This window comes from Rhea americana, unplaced genomic scaffold (genome assembly GCF_003343005.1).
Source record: "Rhea americana isolate MKP2758 unplaced genomic scaffold, rheAme1 scaffold_410, whole genome shotgun sequence".
Lineage (NCBI taxonomy): Eukaryota > Metazoa > Chordata > Aves > Rheiformes > Rheidae > Rhea > Rhea americana.
The window spans coordinates 204,088-225,070 of record NW_028186547.1 but is presented as its reverse complement, the minus strand read 5'-3'; the positions used below and the strand labels follow the sequence as shown (position 1 = coordinate 225,070).

At 38.4% G+C, this 20,983-nt stretch overlaps 1 protein-coding gene across 5 annotated transcripts; it reads left to right on the top strand.

The window, feature by feature from the left end:
- The first annotated feature begins 63 nt into the window (after window positions 1-63).
- On the top strand, window positions 64-20,944 carry NBR1 (NBR1 autophagy cargo receptor). 5 transcript variants are annotated; one of them, XM_085314748.1, is made up of 22 exons: window positions 65-312; window positions 502-612; window positions 2,856-2,918; window positions 4,254-4,272; window positions 4,659-4,681; window positions 5,469-5,687; window positions 6,213-6,287; window positions 7,512-7,729; window positions 8,724-8,888; window positions 9,382-9,582; window positions 11,088-11,247; window positions 11,702-11,986; window positions 12,458-12,610; window positions 13,097-13,172; window positions 13,620-13,730; window positions 14,272-14,457; window positions 14,584-14,718; window positions 15,504-15,846; window positions 16,130-16,224; window positions 16,873-16,951; window positions 17,746-17,851; window positions 18,491-20,944. In XM_085314748.1, exons 2-22 carry the CDS (start codon window positions 511-513, stop codon window positions 18,662-18,664), a joined length of 2,988 nt encoding a protein of 995 aa, XP_085170874.1. In that variant the 5' UTR covers window positions 65-312; window positions 502-510; the 3' UTR covers window positions 18,665-20,944. The 5 variants fall into 5 exon arrangements, with proteins under 5 accessions (XP_085170876.1, XP_085170874.1, XP_085170873.1 ...); XM_085314747.1 differs by having other exon boundaries at window positions 18,488-20,944; XM_085314751.1 differs by lacking the exon at window positions 65-312 and having other exon boundaries at window positions 381-612; window positions 18,488-20,944.
- Window positions 20,945-20,983: the final 39 nt, after the last annotated feature.

Sequence of the window (20,983 nt, the reverse complement as noted above, 5' to 3'; positions counted from 1 at the left end):
GAGAAGGGGATGACTGATTGGCTCTGTCGCCCCCATGTGATCTCTACGCGTCCTGACCTCACCGCGTGGAGGCGGCCGCTAGGGCCGCTGCGGCKGGGGAGCGCGTAGGGGCGCTGGCAGCCGTGCGGAGGGGGAGCGGGCAGGCTGGGCGAGGCGCGGAAGTCGTGGGCGGCGGCGGCAGCTGTCGCGCAGCCTCGGAAGTGAGTGYCCGCTCACGCCGCGGCCGCCCGGCTCCGGCCTGCCGGCTCTGTTTATTGTTTTGGTTCCAGATCGCCTGTCCCGCCCTTCTGCCCAATCAGAGCTGTGCGGCGGGTGAGTGGCAGGTGTGGCGGCCAGTAGCGGCGCGCCGAGGGCGCGGGGCTGGCGGGGTCGGTCCGCCATGTTCGGGCCGTCACCCTGGCGGGGAGCGGGCGGCGGCGGCGGCCGGGCTGCGCGGTGACGGGCGGGGAGCGAGGCGYGCCGTGGCCCGGGCGGCCTGACGCGGCTCCCTTGTCTCTACAGGAGCGCGGCATGGAGCCGCAGGTGAACCTCCGCGTGAGCTGCCGCGGCGAGACCCAGAGCTTCCTGGTGTCGAGCTCGGCGCACACGACGTGGGCGGACGTGGAGGCGATGGTGAGAGCTGCCCCCGCCGGCGAGGCCGGAGTCCGGCGCTGCCCTGCCGCTTCCCCGCCCTCCCCCCCTCCCCCCCTTTGCACAGTCCTTCCACTCTGCTGCTGTCGGTGTTTTCTCTTTCATGTTGACAGAAACTTTTACTCATTGTTTTATACTCGCTATGGAGCGAAAAGCCTCTTTTGGATAGAACTCTTTATGGGTCGTTTGTCTTTTCTGTGAACAGGTTGTGCTAGCTGTGTGCTTTGCTCTTTTCCATCCCCACAGATAGTTGGTTTTGGCACTGTTTCACTGTAAAGTACTTGACTGTTCCAGTTCTCCACTTCTTATTTCTGTTCAAGTAGACCTGGTGGAATAACTTTTTTCTATTTCTTATAGAGCACTTTCATAAAGACCTGCCTTTGCTATCTGGGGCACTGAGTTGCTAGTATACTTTTTCCCCTTGCTTCCTGATGCGTCATATGTAGTAATTTAGATGTAATTGTTTATTTTGTTAGTAGGATATGCACACTTAGTTCCTTATGAAGCTCTGCATATTACATACTAGATAACCTTTCTAAAGAGTTTCTGTTTTGATGTTTACCAGTGCTGTTTAATGAAAATGTCTCCTGGGAGTAAGATGGATATTGTGCAGTGGGGATTCTCTTGGTTATGATGAAGTTGCAGTGAATTCCCCCCCCCCCAGTTCTGTAGAAACTGTACTGTTTTTTACCTAGTTTATTCTCAAAGTTGCATCTTAAGAAATTTTATTTATGTTCTATTTTCTGTCTTTTTTTTGTATAGCTAATGTAGTCAGTGTATGTCATCAGATTCTTGCATTGTGTATTATTCACTTTCAGGGTCTAAACTCTATCTGTTTGCTCCTTGCTATATTTCAGTCCTCTAGAAGAGGATCTAGGTCTGATTTAAAATACTTGGGGGCAGTAGGCACTGCAGGAATGTCTGAACTAGTTGGAATCCTAGTTGCGTTAAAGCTGAAAACATGTTGCCCTTAAGGTTATGTAGTATGAGAGTCAGAGTCTGTCTGTTCCAAGTGTGGTGTTTCATTACAATAATGTCACTTCTCCACCCAAGGAAGTACCATTGCATCTCTCTGCATTGTTGTGCGAATGTATTGTTTCAAGGTAGTATGAGATAAACTGTCTTTCTTATTTCTTACTGTATTAAACGTGTCTACTGTCTGTATTGTTAAGTGTATACAGGATTACCAGGTGCCTGGTTCTAGATTGTCTATTACCACAAACTGTTCTCAAAAGAGCTCAATGTAGAGAAATGCTTGAAATTGCAGTTTCTTCTCGAGTCTCTTAGTGCACTCTCACCTATACTAATTTGGGATATGTAATTTTGGAAGAGTCTGCCTGTAGCACATACATTCTATAACGATCGTAGCTATTCCATTGTGCTCATGTGCTGCTGTGTAAGTCCCAACCATCTGGTAATTTTCTAAGGCTGCTAGTGTCCTTCTGTTAGATCCAGGCTAGCAGAATGTATCTCGTATATAGAAATCTTTTTCTGAAAGAGTTTTCTTTTGAGGAAAAACATGGTTTGTATAGGTGAGAGATATGAAAGCACATATGAGCTTCAAGAACTGTTATTCAGTACAGGGAAACAACAAAGGCAAACTTTGTTTATGGTTCATTTGATGTTTTTGAGCCTGCCTATTAATGCAAAATAGAGAAATAGCCTGTTTTCCTCATTCTGAAATGTGTAATGCATTATATGTATGGTGCATCAGCCAGCTAGTAATAGAATAAGTTATTTTACTCTTTTTGGTACTTGAATTAATTCTAGTTTATCAAAACACAAATAGGTTTGAAATAAGGCCACTCATGTGTGTATGCTGTCTTCCAGGTGGTCTTTTATGTAAAAGTTAGTGTTCAAGGATTATTGGCTGTAGACTCTGTGTATTGGATTGTTTATCCTGATTGCATTCATTAACCCTGAGCAAGTCCTCTTAAAATAGAAAAGTTATTAAATGTTCTTGATTTTGGGGGTAAACATTAACTAGAGAAGGAAAAAAACAGGAAAGAAACTTATTTCTTATAGAAATTCATTATAGAAAATGAAGATTAGAGGCAGGCTATAGGGGACAAAGTTGTTGGACTTTAGAAGAATGCATCTAGTAAAACATCATTTATTTCAACTGAACATGAAGTGGTGGGAGAGTTGAATCGTTTTCCCTATTAATCATGATTCATTGAGAACTACCATAGTCCTGTCTTGCTATGTATTCTGTTTACTTGCAGGTGAAAGTTTCTTTTGACTTAAACAACATTCAGATCAAATATGTTGATGAGGATAATGATGAGGTATGTGTATACATGTATTGTTTTCCTGGACATATCAAAATATGGCTGGTGGTGTGAACCTTTCTGCTGCTTGATATTTTGAACTGGGTCTTTTAGGAGCTTAGGTTTTGCAGATCAGAGGTGACTGTTTGTTTTGTCCCTTTGAGAAGAGAATAGCTACTTGTCCTCTGTTTTCACTCTTAGAATAGCATTCTTATTTTAAAACATTCTTTAGAAGTTGCTGCCTTTCTTTTTTTGCCTACCACTACAGCCCAGTAGAAACAGTCAGTGGTTCAGTACCCTCTGTGGAAGGAATGCTCCTGGAGTTGTGGGGTTGGCTTGTTTGTTTTGGTCAGAATCAGGTGGCTGTAACTGCTTGTCTTCACAACCATGGCAAAGCCCTATCTGTTCAATCTGTATTCCTTCCCCTGAAAAATACAGGTTCCCTGTCACTTGTATATGCTTACTTCAGTGATCTGGTGTGCTGAAATCCTCTGCTTGTTTTATTCCAATGCTGTAATCTCCAAGCAGATTACTGACTCAGAAAGGAAATTGGTTACTTTTAGTTGTCCTCATTGAGTAACTTCCTGCTTGGCATAACCTTGCCAGCTGATAGTCTTTCTGTTTGGAGATTTAGATTAGAATGTAGCTCTAAAACTGAACGTTATATCTGCAAAATCTATGTTCTGTTGTTTGATTCGTAACTCTCAGCTGTGGAGATGGCAGCTTTTTTCCCTCTAAGGGGAAATGTCAGGATGTTTCCAGAAACATTTTAGAGAAAGATTCTCTCCTTATTTTCTAATCTGTATCTATATAAATATATATTTGCATCTGTTAAAGGTTTCTCTTAAATATTAATAGAATAAACATTGTTCAGAATTATGGAACACTAGCAATTAGCTAGGTTCTTGTACGAATAATTTCTGTGTGTATGACTGCTAAATGAGCACTAGTAAATGGTCGAGTTGGCTTATATCTAAATCAACAAAACAAGTGTTGAATGCTGGGCATTAGTAACATCTGGGTCCAACTAGTATTTGTGTGTATACCCAGTGATATTTGCCAAATCTTCTCCACTTTATGTATAGTAGATGAAAGCATGCTTGTTCTGGATTGCAGTAGTGTCAGGGACCTCACTTGTTGTGCAAATCTAATAACGAGCATGTTCTGGTCTGAAATGTCACAATATAGGTTAATAGTTAAACATGGAAGTATTAAATAACAAATACATGAAGAAAGATAGAAGTAGCATTTTAGAAACTCTGAATAAAAGTAGGTTTATTTTGAAAGCAYGTTAAATGTCAAAAGGAATAGCAGAAGTTGTATTGTGGATCTTACTGTTTTTTCTCCTTGCAGGTCTCTGTGAATAGCAAAGGTGAGCTCTCTTCCGTAAAATGAATCAGACCCTAACTGTTTAGGTCTTTGAAAAAACAAATAAGAAAACTTGTTGGTTGATTGTGGGTTTTATGTATGACTGGGAGGTCAAATCCTTCCCAAAGGAAAGAATTTTTGATCCATAGGAAGTGAGTTTTTGAAAATGAGGTGTAGCTAGCTGAATGGAATGTTAAATCTGTAGGCTGTAAGCGGATGTTTGTTTATTGCCATATATATAACCTCTGTAAGTTGTTTAAAAATAAAGCTAGTAATGAAAGAAGGTATGAAAGACATTCCTCAATATAAGAGTTCCCAGATATTGTATACTAAAATTAAATGTATTATTTGAGAGGGAAAATTTCATGTTTTTTCTTTGTTTTTCTTTAGAGGAATATGAAGAAGCTTTGAAGGTAATTGGCCTCTTTGACCTTTTAAATATATTAAACTTTCTCCTATGAAAATTGATGTAGTTGAGAAAATCCAGCATTACCTGTAGTAAACAAATTGCTCTGTCTTCTAGGTTTGGACATTAACCTGAACGTTTCACTTTTACATCCAGACTAATTTTGATTTGTATGAATCAGTTCAATAGGTAGTTGTGATTCAGGGCCGTGAACACAGAATTCATTGGCCAAATGACTGACTTTCGCAAATGCTTAAACACTTGCTGTAACAAGATCCCTTTAAAAAATTCTGCTATACAAACACTCCAGTGTTGTACTTTCAGGCAATAAAAATGTCATTGGTAGAATGCTTRGTTACTTAAGTAGTTAATTTTTAGGCCAAATAAGAAATGTATTTCTCTTATAACATTAATTAGTACAGTACTGATGTTTTCAGAACTTTTGTTCATGTTCTAAATTTCTCATCAGAAAGTCACCTGAAAGTGTTCATAAATATTTACTGCAGAACAAAAGTTCTGTTTACTGGCTTACATAAATAGCTTAATTATAGACTCAAGTCCTGCAGAATATCTGCCTAGTTAACTTATCACTTGTCATAAACTTTCTAGTAAGCAAAAAATGTATAGTTAAAAAAGGTAGAATAAAATATCGGCTGACTGTAATTTGACATGTTACTCAGTTTTCTTGTTCCCCCCCCCCAATTTCTTCAGTGCTGTATAGTGTTGCATTATAATAGAATTTTATGTTACTTGCAGTTGAAGAAAATAGTGACTATCATGCACTGTTCATTTAGATTGCAGTTAAACAAGGAAATCAACTCCAGATGAATGTGTACGAAGGAAACTGTTCTCCAGAAGGAATTTCATATTCTTGTCCTTTGCAACTGTGCGAAAACACTATGTCAGAAGAGTTGGCTGTCGTTAAAGACAGGAGGAAACCTCTCTCACACTATTCCATGATAACTCTAGGGTTAGAGGAAGACAAAAAAAATGAAAAGGAGGTGACAAATCAGGTAGGATGCAGAGCTGGATTATGTATTCATTAAAAATAATAATAAAGTGTAACTTGCTTCACAGACTGGTTATCATCTTTACCCGTATGTTAAAACTTTGTTAGAACTTGGTCATGATTTGCAGCTATCTGTACTGATTGAAGGTAGCAAAATTGAATGTCTTCAAGAGGATGATTTGGTGCAGCATTTAGAAATACAGATTCTTTAATGCTGGCTAATCTTCAATATTTTGAAAAGCAATAATCTGACTCCTTAAGTGGTGATTACCAGCTAATAACTTCTAGTTGGCTTTATTTCTTTTGCTTTGATATGTAATTCCACTCAAATGCTAAGAAGGCAGAGATCTTTCAGGACAATCCTAGTGGCTTGATTGTGAGGCTTTTCTACTGTTCTTCTGAAACCTTGAAATGGTGTTTGGGGAAAGCTACTTGAAAGGAGAGCTGTTTGAAAGTAGTTACTTGCTGTATTCATTTGTTTGCAGCTTTGCGTGCTTACTATTTTTGGCTCTTTTCCCCTCTCTCCCAGCAAAAGTTGAATCTTAATAGAAAAGGAAGAAAAAATGAAAATCCTCCAAAATGGTTTACTAGCTACTTGGAAACAGTAAGTGYGGTTTCTTCTGTATTTTAGTGTTCTTAAAGGATTACATGAGAGACAATAGGTGGAAAAGATATTTGTGATGCTTAACATTTGCTTTCAATACTTGGGAGCAAGTTCTTAAAGTGCCTTTAGGCATCTAATCCCATGGCTTTTATGGAGATAAGTAGAACTCGGACATGGACTATCGAGATGCCATTACACTTCTAAAATATAGATGCTACCTTAAAAATAAAAACTGATACATGATGTTACTTGTCACATCCGGGTTATGTTTGGCTTATACATTTGATAGGTTTGAGTATAGTTTTCAGTAGTAGTATTTTTGATTAAGGCTGGAGTAGTTGTTCAGATGTTCTTCCATTTGGTGTTTTGAAATTCTTGTGCTAGAATCTATGTTGTATTCCAGACATCCATAGGAACTTTATGGGTAGTCATCATGAGATAGAGCATGAAATAAGGTGTTGCTTTTGGAGAATCTTGTTTCACCAGTTTCAGTGGGGTAATACTAATGCTTAGGATTTCCTGAGATTTGAAGCACAGCATTTAATGACCTTGCTTTTATTGATTTTTTTTTCACTTAAAGAAAATATTTTTCAAGAGGCCAATGAATATGACCTATAGATTGATAAAATATGAGTGTTCATTTGTTTTGAGCAGCTAATAAGTATCAGACTGAGAAGCAGCTAGCTAAGAATTGTAAGAATTAATCAGCTAGTGACTTCTTGAGATTTAAAAGGTGTGATGATGCAATAGCATATGCATTTATCTTTAGGGTTTTTTTCTCATCCTTTGCAAGCTCTGTGTACAAGCTAAAGAGCTTCCATGCATTAGGGAAGTAAATAATTGTATTTGAAATATTCTTAGTGGTTAAAGTCAGGACTTAGAGATGAACAGAAACTCTAGAAAGAAGTGTTGGGGATCTGTTAGTTATCTAGGAGATTCATGTGCTGCTTTTTTGTGCAAGGCTATGGAATTATTGTAATATTTATACTGTAAGCCTGAGTGTATGAACTTCAAATTTGGCTTGATAAAACCTGAGGGCTAGTATTCTCTAAAATCCCCATTGAGGAATGGGATATTTGTTCAATTTGATCTGGAATGTGCCGTGTAGGGGGGTGGATTCTGAACTGCTTTATGAGTTACGAGGTAGGAGGTTTGGAGCAATGCAGTCCAATTTCTGAAGCTGTATAGGTGTAGATCCCATTCATGACTACCTCATTTTTTCAGTTCAGGGAACAGGTAGTTAAGGAAACTGTTGAGAAACTTGAGCAGAAGCTATATGAGAAGCTTGTTCATCACAATCAGCCTCCAGATTTTTCTGAGAGCTCCATTACAGCAGCACCTCCAACTTTGGAGACCAAGTCAGCGAATGGCAGCCAGTGTGACTGGCTGATCTCCTGCTGCAACTGTCAGAACCGAATCGTTGGAGTCCGCTATCAGTGCAGGTAAAATCTGATAAGAGATGGATATATGAAAAATCTAACAGTTAAGTCATATGAATGAGAATCTGAGAAACTCTGTTGCTGTCACAGATTTCCATGTGGCTAATCTGTGTAGCATTATATACATTTAAGAACTCCTGGTATGTGTCTGGTAAACAGCTTATGTTCTCAGCTGTTGTGACCAGTCTTCATCTATGTAAGAGCAAGATTGATACTACTTTGATAAAATACGAAAATTAAAATAATGTAGAAGAACTTTAATATTTTTGTTATAGCTTCAAAAAACATTCTTTTGCATTTAATCTAATGTTGTCATTGCAAAGGAAGTGTTTCAACCAGTTCAGTTAACTTCAAGTTGGGGGGGAGAAGTGGGTGGAGGGATAACTTCTTATAACAACCAGTTTTTAAAAATACATTATTTAATTTAACTCTGATAATCAGTAAGATTAAGAGAGGTCATGTGTTCTTCAGAAAAGTCTCTGTTGTCAATTAGTTGTTAATTACTTATCAAAATGTAATTCCTATAAGTGAGGCATCTGAAGTGAGGTTTTGCTTGAATGAGGCAGTTGCTGTGAAGATAACTATTTCAAGACTAGGCAACAACAGTGACTGGGATGCCAGTAGGGGTTTTCCTTTGGATGTTTTTATTAGCAGCATCAGGAGACAATCTGTTCTTACCAGTCTTGTTTCTGCAGCGCTACCTGCTTTACATCCCTGAAAGACAGATGAAAGCTTCAGTTGACTTCCCATATAATGCTAATTCTGACACTGTATTTCAGTATAATATTTTATATCCTTTATAGCAACAATCTATTGTCCATCACTCATGCTAAGGAAAGTGTCCATCTGGGAGAGGCAGCTTCTGTTTCACTCAGTCACTACTTACAGTGGTATTTTGGTACTGAATTTGTTTCTTGGGTTAATTATCCTTCCATGTCTCTTTCTAGTGCACTAATTCCTTGTCCATCTCTAGTATTCTGCCTTCTCTGCTTTGCAGCCTTTGTCCAGCTTATAGTATCTGTGAACAATGTGAAGCAGGAACATATGTGCATGATCCCAATCATGTTTTGTTAAAGCTGCGAAGACCTATACTGTGTGTTGCTGAGAATTATGGTCTTGCACAGTTTTCACCTCGCCTCCCTGCTTCCCTGGAGCAAGTTAGGTAAGTGGTGGTATATGTCAGTCCTTGACAAGATTGTCCTGATAGCAGAGTGAAAACACCTGGATTTGGGGTGCTGTACTTGTTTTATGAATCTAGAGAACCATAAGAAATGGAAAGGATGCTCTGAAAATAGTGACGTACTTTATAAATAGTTGGAGTTCAACACTCTTACAGAGCCTTTTTTTCTTAAAAAAAAGAAAATAGAAAAGGTAGTTATCCTGTATGATAGAGGTTTTTGTGTAATAGGAGGGGTTGCAAACTTTGAGACCTTGCTGTTTCTTTGAGGAGTGTATACTAATCTGTCTTTAAGTTTGCTCTTTCACTGAGGCTATCTACATCAGCCGCTATGTAGACACTTTTAAAAATCAGGAATATCCAGTCTAGAAGCATGACATGTTCCCTGAAATGTTCTCTTTGAGACTAAGACTGTTGACTGAAGTTGAATCATAATCCACTTAGTATATTGTAATCAGGTGGCTTACTTTCTGTGCAGGCTCCAGAAACAGATGGACAAAAGATTTCTGAAGGCAGAAAAGCAAAGATTACGAGCAGAGAAGAAACAACGAAAGGCGGAGGTCCGAGAGCTCAAAAAGCAGCTCAAATTGCACAGGAAGATTCACCTGTGGAACTCTGTCCATGTCTTGGAAACTAGCGGTTCACCAACTCTGAAGTCTGAGAGTCTCCAACCCTTCATGTAAGGGATGATGTTATCTGAGCGTTTTTTAATTACACTGAGAAGTGATGGGACTGAGTTAAAGTAATACAGGGAAGATTATGAAATCTGTCATTCATTTTAAAGCATTATTTGCAATTGGAATCCATGAGAATTTTGTCTTAAGTGAAGTTTGCGGAGTGGAGGGTTCCTCCTTGGAGGAGTGTGGGACAAACAGAAAGCAACTGATGTTTATTACTGGAAACTTAAACAGATTTATGCAGATGTAGGAGGAGGGGGTATGCTCAGGCTTATATGTACGCATATGCTCACACACACRGTGTAAGTCAAGACTATTGCTGACTTTAAAGAGCATCTTCCTAATTTTCTTCTCTTGAAATCAAGTATATTCTGTGTGCTCGTGTTCATTGTGTCTTTTTTTTTTTTAATATGAACTTAAGCTGTGGCTTATTAGACAACAGCCTTTTGTGCAAGACAGACTACTTTACATTTTCCTATCTGTTTTTGTTTTATGAATGTACAGGTATAAAACTTGCACAGTTTCTTTAATTCATCCCTTCTAATTAGGGCATTTCTGAGAATCAAAGTAGCATTACTTATACCTGTCGAGAACTAAAAATAGCCATTTTTGCTTCCAGTCAACTGAACAGAACTACAACTACAGGAACAAAATCATTGTTCACTTGAATTTTCTTTTAGATATTTGAAAGGCTGCATTAATACCAGTGACTTCATTAATCTTTCTTCACAGCACCCAAACTGACAGTGAAGCTTTCTATTACACCTGTTTTTACTGTAACATGCAACTAAAGAACAATGTCACCAGTGCTAAACTGTATCACAGTCTTTGATTCAACATCAGAAAGATAAAGTAACTTCATTCTCTAACAAAATAACCTTTGGAATTTCAGCTGTTAAAATAGCATGAAGTGAAGGCTGCTAAATTTGTTCATGTATTTCCTGAGCTGCATTGAGTTCTGAGCCTATCAAAAATAGGGAAATACATAGTAGGGAATGACAATTTAACATCTAGTTTTGACTGTGGTTCTTYACAAAAACTGACAGGTGCCTAGTTTAAATGAAATTTCTTCCCCTGTACAGGTTAGTCAGTCTTATTAGTTTCTCTGTGAAGACAAACACTGAAGTTCAGGTTGAAAAAAAATTTCTTCAGGTGCGCTGCTGAGTGTAGGCCAAAGTACTGTAAGACTAAAGCGAATCAGCTGAAGAGTGAACTCCTCTGTTGCACTTGAGTGCTGTAATTATAATGCATATTCTTCCAAATGAACAAATCTTGTTTTGATATGTTCAAGCTAAGGAAGACACAGTACTATGATGTTTAGAGTTGTGATGGAAGGAGTAGCAAAAATATTAGCATTTTGAAGCTGCACCACTGTTTGAAGATAAACTAAATTTCCTCTATCTTTTTTAGTCAGTGAAATAACTGCGGAAGCCACTAAGCTGTGTTTTTGTTTGTTTGTTTGTTTGTTTGTTTTCCCTCCTCCTCCCGCCCCTTCCTCCTATCGCAGGAATTCCAGCCAACCCTTCCAAGCAATTGTCCCAACATTGAGTGCAGTATTTGTGGATGAGAATTTGCCAGATGGGACTCACTTGAAGCCAGGAACAAAGTTTATTAAACATTGGCAAATGAAAAACACTGGCAATGTGGAATGGAGCTCGGATACAAAGGTATTTTTCCTTTGCCATTGCTTTTACACATTAAATAATTCTGGAAGATAATATTTGTATGTTTTGAGAATTTTAGTTCATGATTTTGGTTGGCCTGTTAATTCTAGGGTAATGTGTTGTCTTAGGTACTGCTTACAGCTACAGCGTGAGGAGGGAAGCAGTCGATCAACATARCTGAAAAGGTCTTGTGCTATTCTGTTACAGTTTAACCTTGTAATAATAGGTAGCTTGCATTCCTGACTTTTAAAAAGCCTTTCTTTGAGTAAAGATCTAGTTCATATTGAACGAGGGATGATACCTCACTTTTGCAGTGTCTGTGACTAGTGTGGGAAAGCACAAACTTCTCCACCAGCTGTGGGGATTAAGGAGCGTTTTGGGCTTTTCATATAGATACTGAGCATGGAGAAGAGAGGCTGCTGGTAAACTTCGTTTTTGCTTTTTCTGCTTATTTCAGCTGAAACTTATGTGGGGAAATTTGACATTGGCATCTTCTGAAAAAGATGTGTTAGTACCATCCCTTCCATCAGGGCAAGTAGGAACTGTTTCAGTTGAGTTTGTGGCTCCTAATATAGAAGGAACCTACACATCTCACTGGAGGCTGTCACACAGAGGGGAACAGTTTGGGCCCAGGATTTGGTGCAGTATTGTTGTGGATCCCTCCCCAGCTACTGACTGTCTAAAGAGCAATTGGAAGGATTCTGACTCCCATCAAAAGGATAAAGCTTCTGGTAACAAACAGGCAAGTATCTCAACTTATTCTTCAGGCAACTGTGAATTGCCTAGTAGAAGGAGCAGTTTATATTGTTCAGTGCAGTGGCTGTCCCTAACTGTATTAATCTTCTAGGATTTATTTAGTTGTTTGTTTCTATTTTTTGTTTTCTGTAGAGAAGAGAAACGCTGCCTTTACTGCAGTAGTAAGTTCTGAAGTAGTAGTTCTTTCTTTGACAGGCACAAGATTGGTTATCAAAGTCTATTGCAGCAATGTATCTAGTTCTTTGATCAAACTGCAACATTGCAGGGTTCCTCTTCAGTATGTTGAATATTGTCCTTATGACCCTAAAATGAGTTGAATTAAATCTTTTTTTTTTTCAAGTTACTTTTATTGTTATATACAATGCTCAACTTCACATTTTATGAAACTATTTGCTATCTAACTAAGGTGCTCTGGGATACTGACTAAGGTGCTCTGGGATGCTATTTGCTTTTCCAGGATGCTTCCCTGAGGACAGAAGCAGATGCTCAAATGATGGGCAAAGTCATGGAGCAGGCTGAATTACCTCTGTCAAATACTCCTTTAAAGATCAGAAATCTGCCGAGTGAGAGACAATTTTATATCCCATCAGTTGATCTCCTCACTGCACAGGTAAAGTACTAGAATTCAGGTAGAGGTGAAAGAAATGCTAGTTGCATCTTAGTTTTGATATCTAAGTCATAGCCATTCATAAGAATAGATAGCTTGAGCTTTAGAATTGCCACTCTTTGTTTTCAGGATAGTATATTGCATTTTACATAGAACTATTTCTATGAATCAGTAGTGGCAACTGACTGGTACTGTACTGGAAATCTTCTGTCCTGCACATATCTTCCATGATGAATTGCTGGATTAGGTCTTTCTGTAACCCTTAACAAGGGAATGCTCTAGTTTTTACTCTTCCTGGCTCAGTTTGTATCCTGTCATCTATGATGCAGATGGACCTGTGGCAAGACTGCCCTCTGTCTGAGATCATGCCAAGTACCTGGCAAATTAGAGTAGACTTCTAAGATAATGGGATCTGATGCTGGGAAGTACCAGATGGGATTCTGGTTTAAGATCTACTAATTAAAAACTGTGTGGGATTTCTTTCTATAGGATTTACTGTCCTTTGAGTTACTGGATATTAATATTGTACAGGAATTGGAGCGAGTGCCACACAATACTCCAGTTGGTAAGGACCTTCTGATATTTTGGGGTGCGTCTTTACTGTTACGTGTTACTAGTTCTATGAAAAGATAAACTTGTGCAGAAGGCTTATTTGTGGTTCGGGCTAGAGTGTCTTCCACTTCCACAGTCACCTCTCCATTTTAAATCTTGCTGCAGCCTTCAAAGAGATATTTGGTGGGTTTTCTTATTTTCAGTCTAGACTTCTTTCCACCTTCACATCCACAAGATTGTAAGATCCCAGATGTTAAGGTAAGTGTTTTCTTTGCTCAACCAATGTAATGTAAGGCAAGCAGTCCGTTTCATCAAAAGTATCTTATAAAGTAACTGAATTTCTTCAGTCTTGGAACAAATATTCCTTAAAAAGGATAACTTAAAAGATTGCCTCATAGAAGAAGAAAGGAGGACTCCTACTCCTTCAATATCAATTATCTTTACTGCCTTTGTTTTTCAGACATGACTCCATGCATGTCACCTTTGCCATATGATAACCCCTTGCTGGAGAAACCTGGCTTAGGTCAGATAGAGGAGGAGAAGGAGGGAAGTGGATTTAAACCACTGCCTGGTAAGCAGCAATCGATTGGGGGTGGGGGAGGAGGATGTCATAACTTTTGTGCGATCACTAGGCTTGATATGTTTTAGTTGCACATCACACACAGGAATTAGAATTCTTTATGTATGTGGGTGTCTTGTTTCTTTGTTTTTCCACAGAAGGTGGAAAAACAAACAGATGTTTGGCTCATTCTGCAGCCCCTAATGACTCTTCGACTATAGAATCTAATATAACTAAAATTCAGAAATAAAATTATCAATTCTAGCAAATAGACAAATCCAAATGAGATGATTGATTGAAAACTTGCTCTTTACTTTGTACGCTGGGTTATACTCAAACACTCCAGCTCTGGCTTCCCTACTTCTTAAAATTCTTTTCACGTTTAACTTGGAACACATTTAACATGAACTCCAAAATGTTTCAATTCTGAGAAGGAAGTAACACTGAGAATTGGGGTTAGCTTTTTTTACAGGAAGGGCAGGTGGAAAAAAGTTGTTCTTGTATTTACATTGCCTTTTAGTGACACTAATCTGTCACATTTCCTCTATCAAAGGAGTGGCTGAAGCCTGTTTGACTGCTGATACTTGCATGGTGAAAATGAGAGCTGAGCATCCATTGAACCAGGAGGAAGGGGAAGAAGATATGAGTGGGACTCAATTTGTCTGTGAAACTGTCATTCGTTCTCTTACCCTGGATGCTGCACCTGACCATAAGCCCCCACAAAGGAAATCTGTGCAGAGTGGGTACTATTAGCTAGCTTCTGTGGCTTCATGTTTTTGCAGCCAAACATTTACAGCAAATTGCCTTGTTCTGCAGTTGGTGAGGTTTTTTTTTTTTTTCCTTCTTTTTTTATTTTTATTTTAAGACTCTTTGCAAACACTAGAAAATGCCTTCAGCTGTAATCTGAAAAGTGAAGGATCTCCTAGGATAAAAACTAATTATACTTCCAAAAGAGAAGCAAAGATTCACCACTTGGAGGCAATGAGAGAAAATGAATATGGTAAGTAAATTAGGTAAAGATGTAGTTTTTGACTATTAGATAAAGCTTTAACAGGGACTACAGTAAATTCAGATGTAAAAGGATATCTGACAGTGTTCTAGAAAATTGATCCTCGTTACTGCATCATAAAATGAGTGTCAGTACTCTGAACATACAGCAGTTTTAGCAGCTTTCTGTTACATAGTGAAGTTGAAACATAAGGGTTCCAGCAAGGCTCTTTACTGTGAGGGTAACAAAGCACTGGAGCCAGGTTGTCCAGAGAGGTTGTGGAATCTCCTCTTCTGGAGATATTCAAAACCTGCCTGGAGATGATCTTGTGCAAGATGCTCTAGGTGACGTTGCTTGAGCAGGTGGGGTTGGACTAGATGATTTCCAGAGGTCCCTTCCAACCTCAACCATTCTGTGATGTGGTGTGTGTTCAGTGACAGGTGCTTATACACTTAAGCCTGACTGTTGTCTCCATATTTTGTGCACATAGCTGCAGAGTACTTCTTGCTGTGAACTGTTGTTGATGCGTGGTATTCAAGAGCTGAAAACTGCTCTCTCTCAACTTCTCAGTGTAGGTGTTATTCCTGGTGAATGCTGCATAAATTAAAGAGGAAGATCTATTCCTTTTTCACACTCCCCACCCCTGATCTGCTCCTCAGAAATTATACCGTTAACATCAGCCACAAGGATTTACAGTTGTTCCTGAGTACTTGTCTTTTTTACCCGGGAGAGTACAGTCTTTGCTGTTATACGAACAAAATGGACTTTTTAAAATACTTTTTTCTTTTATTTTTAAGAGGAACTCCCATTGTCTGATGGGCAAGCAAACACCTGTAGTGAGACTGGCAATTATGATGATGATGATGCTACAGATGATGTTCAAAGTCAAGGCTCTTCTGCTTCATCAGAGGATTATATCATTATTCTTCCTGAGTGTTTTGATACCAGCCGTCCTTTAGGAGAGTCCATGTATAGTTCTGCTCTTTCTCAGCCCAGTTTGGACAAAACAGGAGAACCTGAAACACAAGCAGGGAATCCAGAAGGTGGAAGCCAGCTGCAGATCCACAGCATCAATGATGTTTTGACAGCTGTAGTACCTTTGACCTCAGAGATCATGGACACCGTACCACAGAAACACATGTATGCATTTTATTCTTTGACCAGAATAAAATGGTTATGTTAGAATTGCTGCAGGCTCTGCAGGACACTGTGTGTAAGCTCAGTGTCCAGATAGAAATTGTTGCAACAAAAACAGTRTCACATATATTAGAGTGAATGTGCTAAATCCTGGAACTTCTTACAAGCTTGTACTTGCTGAACTGAAGAGAGGGAAGGGAGTTTGTGAACATGTTTCCTACAGATCTTGACTTACCTAAGTACTTCTGTTCTAAGCATACGTAATTGTTTTGCTTTATTTTCTCAGGAATCTCGCTTCTCTTCAGAATCATGTCTTTGAAGAACCAAACTTACCAGCTTCAGAGGATGTCTCTTCCACCTCTCTTGATCAAATAAGAGAAGGTATTGATAGTGCTTAACAGCTCTGTCTGTACCCTTTTCTCCTGCTCCTTGTATCTAGCATTGGATTTGGTATCCTGTTGTTCTTAAGGAAAGCAGAAATCTACCAAGTAACAACAGTTTGGTTTTCTCTGGGCATTGAAATTTTACTATACAGAAGACTTGAATAAAGAAATAATTGGCTTTGTGGATCAGCTTTGGGAAGGTGATGTGTTCATTAGAAATGGTAGGAGACTATCCAGAGACCTCTGTAGATGTTTGGGAAATTGAGTTCCAGAGGAAGGTAATGAAAGGCGTCTTATGAGCTGTGTTTAAACTGCTATTACAGTCATTAGGAGCTCCGACAGCAGTTCATCTCACGTTAAAGTCGGCGCCTATGACTAATCAGCCAAATTACTTCTGGGATTTTTCTGACTGTTGACTGTAGTGAGAATCTTGGATGTCTAGTTTGCATCTAAATAACTAAATTTGAAAGTATTAATTCTAGACTGAATCATACTCCTTTCCATTTGTGTATATAAATTGCCTCTTTTCAGCTCATTGACTGTACCTGTTAATGTGATTTGAGTTTTTTGTGATATATTTTTTTCCTCCTTCTAGAACCCAGAGGTGAAGACAGTTTTTTGTGATACATTTTTTTCCTCCTTCTAGAACCCAGAGGTGAAGACAGTCGTGGACCAGAATCTTCTGGATTTATGACTAGTAAATCAAAGTGCTCAGAATACTCAAGGTAACGAAACTAGCTGTTTTCACAAATAGTGTTTATTCTGTAGCTCCTCTTTCAAAACAAGAACTGCTAAATTAACATAAGCACTTAGTGGAAAACACTGGTTTAGAGATCTCACGTAGCCAGTATTTTTGGAGAAAACTCCCCCTCTGCCCTTACTCCCCATTTTTTTTTTATTTAAAGGTAATAGATAACTGTATAAAACTATTTTTGTAAGATCTCATTTTGTATTTGGACACAAATAGGAAGTATCCAGAACTGGTGAGCAGAGGCATGTATGATGAGCTCAAAGTGAAAAGTTGAATCCTAAAATTCTGCAGTGTCTTCCTTTTCTTCCCCCCACACCCCCGAATCTCAGGATCCCTAAAATATGGGTGTGGTAAGTTATGATACAAAATTAAACATGAAATACTGAGACTGGAAGAGTAAAACATTGAGCAGAATACTTAAGTGGCTAAGAATCCAGACAGAAGTCATTCTGGCCTGGAATGGATGTCACAGTGCACACCTTCCATGTATAGAGGAACTCTTTTTGAGTGAGAATACTTAATTCTTTACAACTGGTAGTCATGCTATGGAAAGAAAATTAATGTACTTCAGCGTTAGAAGAGCTTAATGCAAGTATCAAGAAAAAAAGAATGAGTTTCCCAGATAGTCTGAACAGATTCCTCTGGATAATAGGTTGTTTTCTCCAAGAACTAAATCTCAATTGGCCCTTTAACAGGGGGAGACGTTCTTGTAACTGAAATATTGATTTACAGTCAGTAAAGTCAATTGTGTATCTAACGTCTCCGCAGATACCCCCAAGGAAGCAGCATTGCAGGAGGACTAGTTAAAGGAGCTTTGTCAGTTGCTGCCTCTGCCTACAAAGCACTGTTTGCTGGGTCGCCCACTATAGAACAGGTAAAATATTTTTTTTTCCTTTATACTATGAGAGATTTATACATGCCATCTTAAAATTACAGGTGTATATTTTATAAATGTTTTAACATTGTGTGTAGTACTACTACTTGACATAGTGCATGCATTAGAATGTTCAAAGACTGAGCTTCCTCTAGTCTTGAGTAGGAATAGATCTAGTAAACTTAACTTGAAATACTATTTTTAATCTGTCTCCAAGAATGATAATACATTGATTGTATTTGCTGGCCGTTGCACTCCACTGAATTCTCTATGACTRTTTGTGAAAACAAAATTGAGTGTGGTGGTACTGTTATTGTTTTATTGTCAGACTGACGAAGGACCACTACAGCCAAAACCAAATGAATATTCATCTTTAAAAGACTTGTTAGTAGACCAAAGCCAGTTTGCAAGGCTTAGATACTATAACAGTATTTGATAGCATCACATTCCCTTCTCCCACTTAACTGACAAGGCTGATTCAGTCTGCCCCAGAAGAATAAACGAGTCACAAATGAAAAATGCCTGTTCCCAGGGATTATCCTATTACTCCTTAAGCTCTTTGTAGTGTAGTCTGACCCACAGTATGCATTCAGGGGAGACACTTGCAAACAATTCTGTATTTCCTCTTGTTTTAAGCAGCCTACAGTTACAGAAGAGCATACTGCCACTCTTCTATCCAGTCTATGTGAGATGGGATTCTGTGACAGGCAGTTAAACCTACAACTGCTGAAGAAACACAACAACAATATGGTTCAAGTGGTAACCGAATTACTTCAGATCAATAACAGTGACTGGTATGGTATTAGATGCTGAACTTTTCTGGTGAAGGGAGGAACAGTCTTCATTGGGCAGACTCATTAAACACTGCAACAGTAGCAGGCTGCTCCTCAGCTTCTTTCTGTTCTGGGGTGCGGCTAAAAATTTTGTGTTCCTTAGTGAACTTTTGAGGTGGATTTTTCTTCTGTCTCTTCTTTTTTTTTTTTTTTTTTTTTTTTTTTTTTTTTTTTTTTAATGGAAATGTCAAACACAGTACTTGTCACAGCATTATATCAATTGGAGACCAGATTGTCAACTTTACTTTGGACCTCATAAATGAGTAGCCTTTAAGTCTCTAATCTGATACTGAATTCCTTTTATCTGGGAATCCTGTAGAATGACTTCTAGTCAAGTGAAAACTTCCCCTTTTATTGAGTGTGAAGAAATTTTTAAGGCAGATGGAAACTCCTGTTGACTGTAACAAGCTTTGGAAGAGGAACCAATGCTAAATGCTGCTGTAAAATATATATTAGACAAGACTACAAGAGATGCCCACAGCTAGCAATTTGCTTCTGATATAATTTAGTAGCTGACTTTTGTCTAACATATGGTAGCAATATAACCTTTAAACTATACAAATCCTTTTAGAAGAAAAAGGTTGCTCATACAGTAGTCATATTAAACAATGAAACAACTTCTAAAGTCAAGTGTAACTGCTTTTAATTTAATCTGATAAGTATCAAGAGTGTCATTGTTTCATGTAGTAGAATGAAACATGAGAATGAATTTACCAGCAGCTATTAAACTATCTCTAATAATGATAGTAGTATATCTCTAACAGAATATATAGCATACATAAAATACTTTGTTAAAGTCTAATTGTAGGAAAGGCCTTTCTAAGAGCCTTTTGGAGACGATTTGTAAAGAGGTTAAAGATTTGACTGCTTTATTTTTATTTTTTTTTTTCTAACTCAGTGTAATGCAAGCCTTTTATTCTGCTGATACTACGTGGAAGAATTGAAGAATGTGTAGAAAGCCAGACCTGAACTGGAGTGCAAATTCTAGTAATGTTTGGGAATGTAAAGAGTGCCTGAGGTAGAGAGGGGTGACTTCTGGTTTATTTTGAGAATAAATTTGAGAGTATTAAGTGTACAATCACCCTTGATGGTTCTAGCTGGCCACATTTCATTGACACATCTGTAGGATTCAGTTTCTTGCAAGATTTTGCTTTAGATGCCTATACTTAATTTGGAAGTCTGAGAATTCCCTTTTTAAACATACCAAGAGATTTGATTCTGAAGAATCTCAAGAAACCAGCAACATCCACTGCTGTGCAGTGGAGTATCAATTGATAAGTGTTTAGAAGCCAGTCCTCTGAAAGCAACAGCAGTGTTGGCTACATTCTTACTTTCAAGCAGATTTTTTTTTTCCTTGCTGCAATAAGAGACCATTGTTCTGAAATTTCATATTACTGCAGCTTCAATTTTTTTTTTCTGTTTTGACAGGATGTAGTTGAAGCAGTATTAGTAATATTATTGTGACTGACACAGTAATCATTAGTCTTTCTTAAATACCTAATACCCTTATATAAGATACCATAAAAGTGAGTGAAGAAAAATGTGTATCATAGCATTTTTGTTTTAAACCTATTTTTATAGATGATGGAAGATAAAATACTCTTAAATGTTTATTTTGAAATATAGTGGGCTATTTTGCAGTGTTTCCCATCTGTCTTTACCCCAGTATAGCTCTAACCTGCTGTGGACCACAAAGATCTTTCTGTAACTTGAACTTACTGTTTTTCTGCCATAACTTTTGCATTCTGTTCTGAGTACCTTTTGGCTCATGCTTCCTCCAGGAGGAGGAAAGGGCAGGGATGAAATACAGTGGCTGGCAATGTTTCTAAGCCTAATGGGCTTGTCTGCTTTTAATCAGGATTTCACAGCAGGACACATGTTCTTTCTAAGTGTATCTTCATATTTGAGGAATGTTAATGTTTTCTGTAAATTAACAAAACACTAAAATGGTTTGAAGAAAAACACTTCATTGCAGTTTGAAATGTGTGGTGTGACATGCTCTTTTCTTTAATTCCCTACACTTTAATGCTTAGTTTATTCGTTTTAGATGATGTATGCTCAGGCTTAGGGTACCTTTGTTGGCTTTGTATATTTTGTTAATGGATGCATGGTATAATTTATAATATATTCTAGAGTGCAGATTTGACCTCTGTATCTTATTTAGGATGAGCACTTTAAAGTCAGCTGTGATGGGGGAGGAGGAGGCAGAGTGGGGAAGACAAACTTTGCCTCTGTCCTTACAATAAAACTTCTACCTGGCTGAGTGTCTCGTGGGCTCTTTACAAGCAAGGAGGTGGTT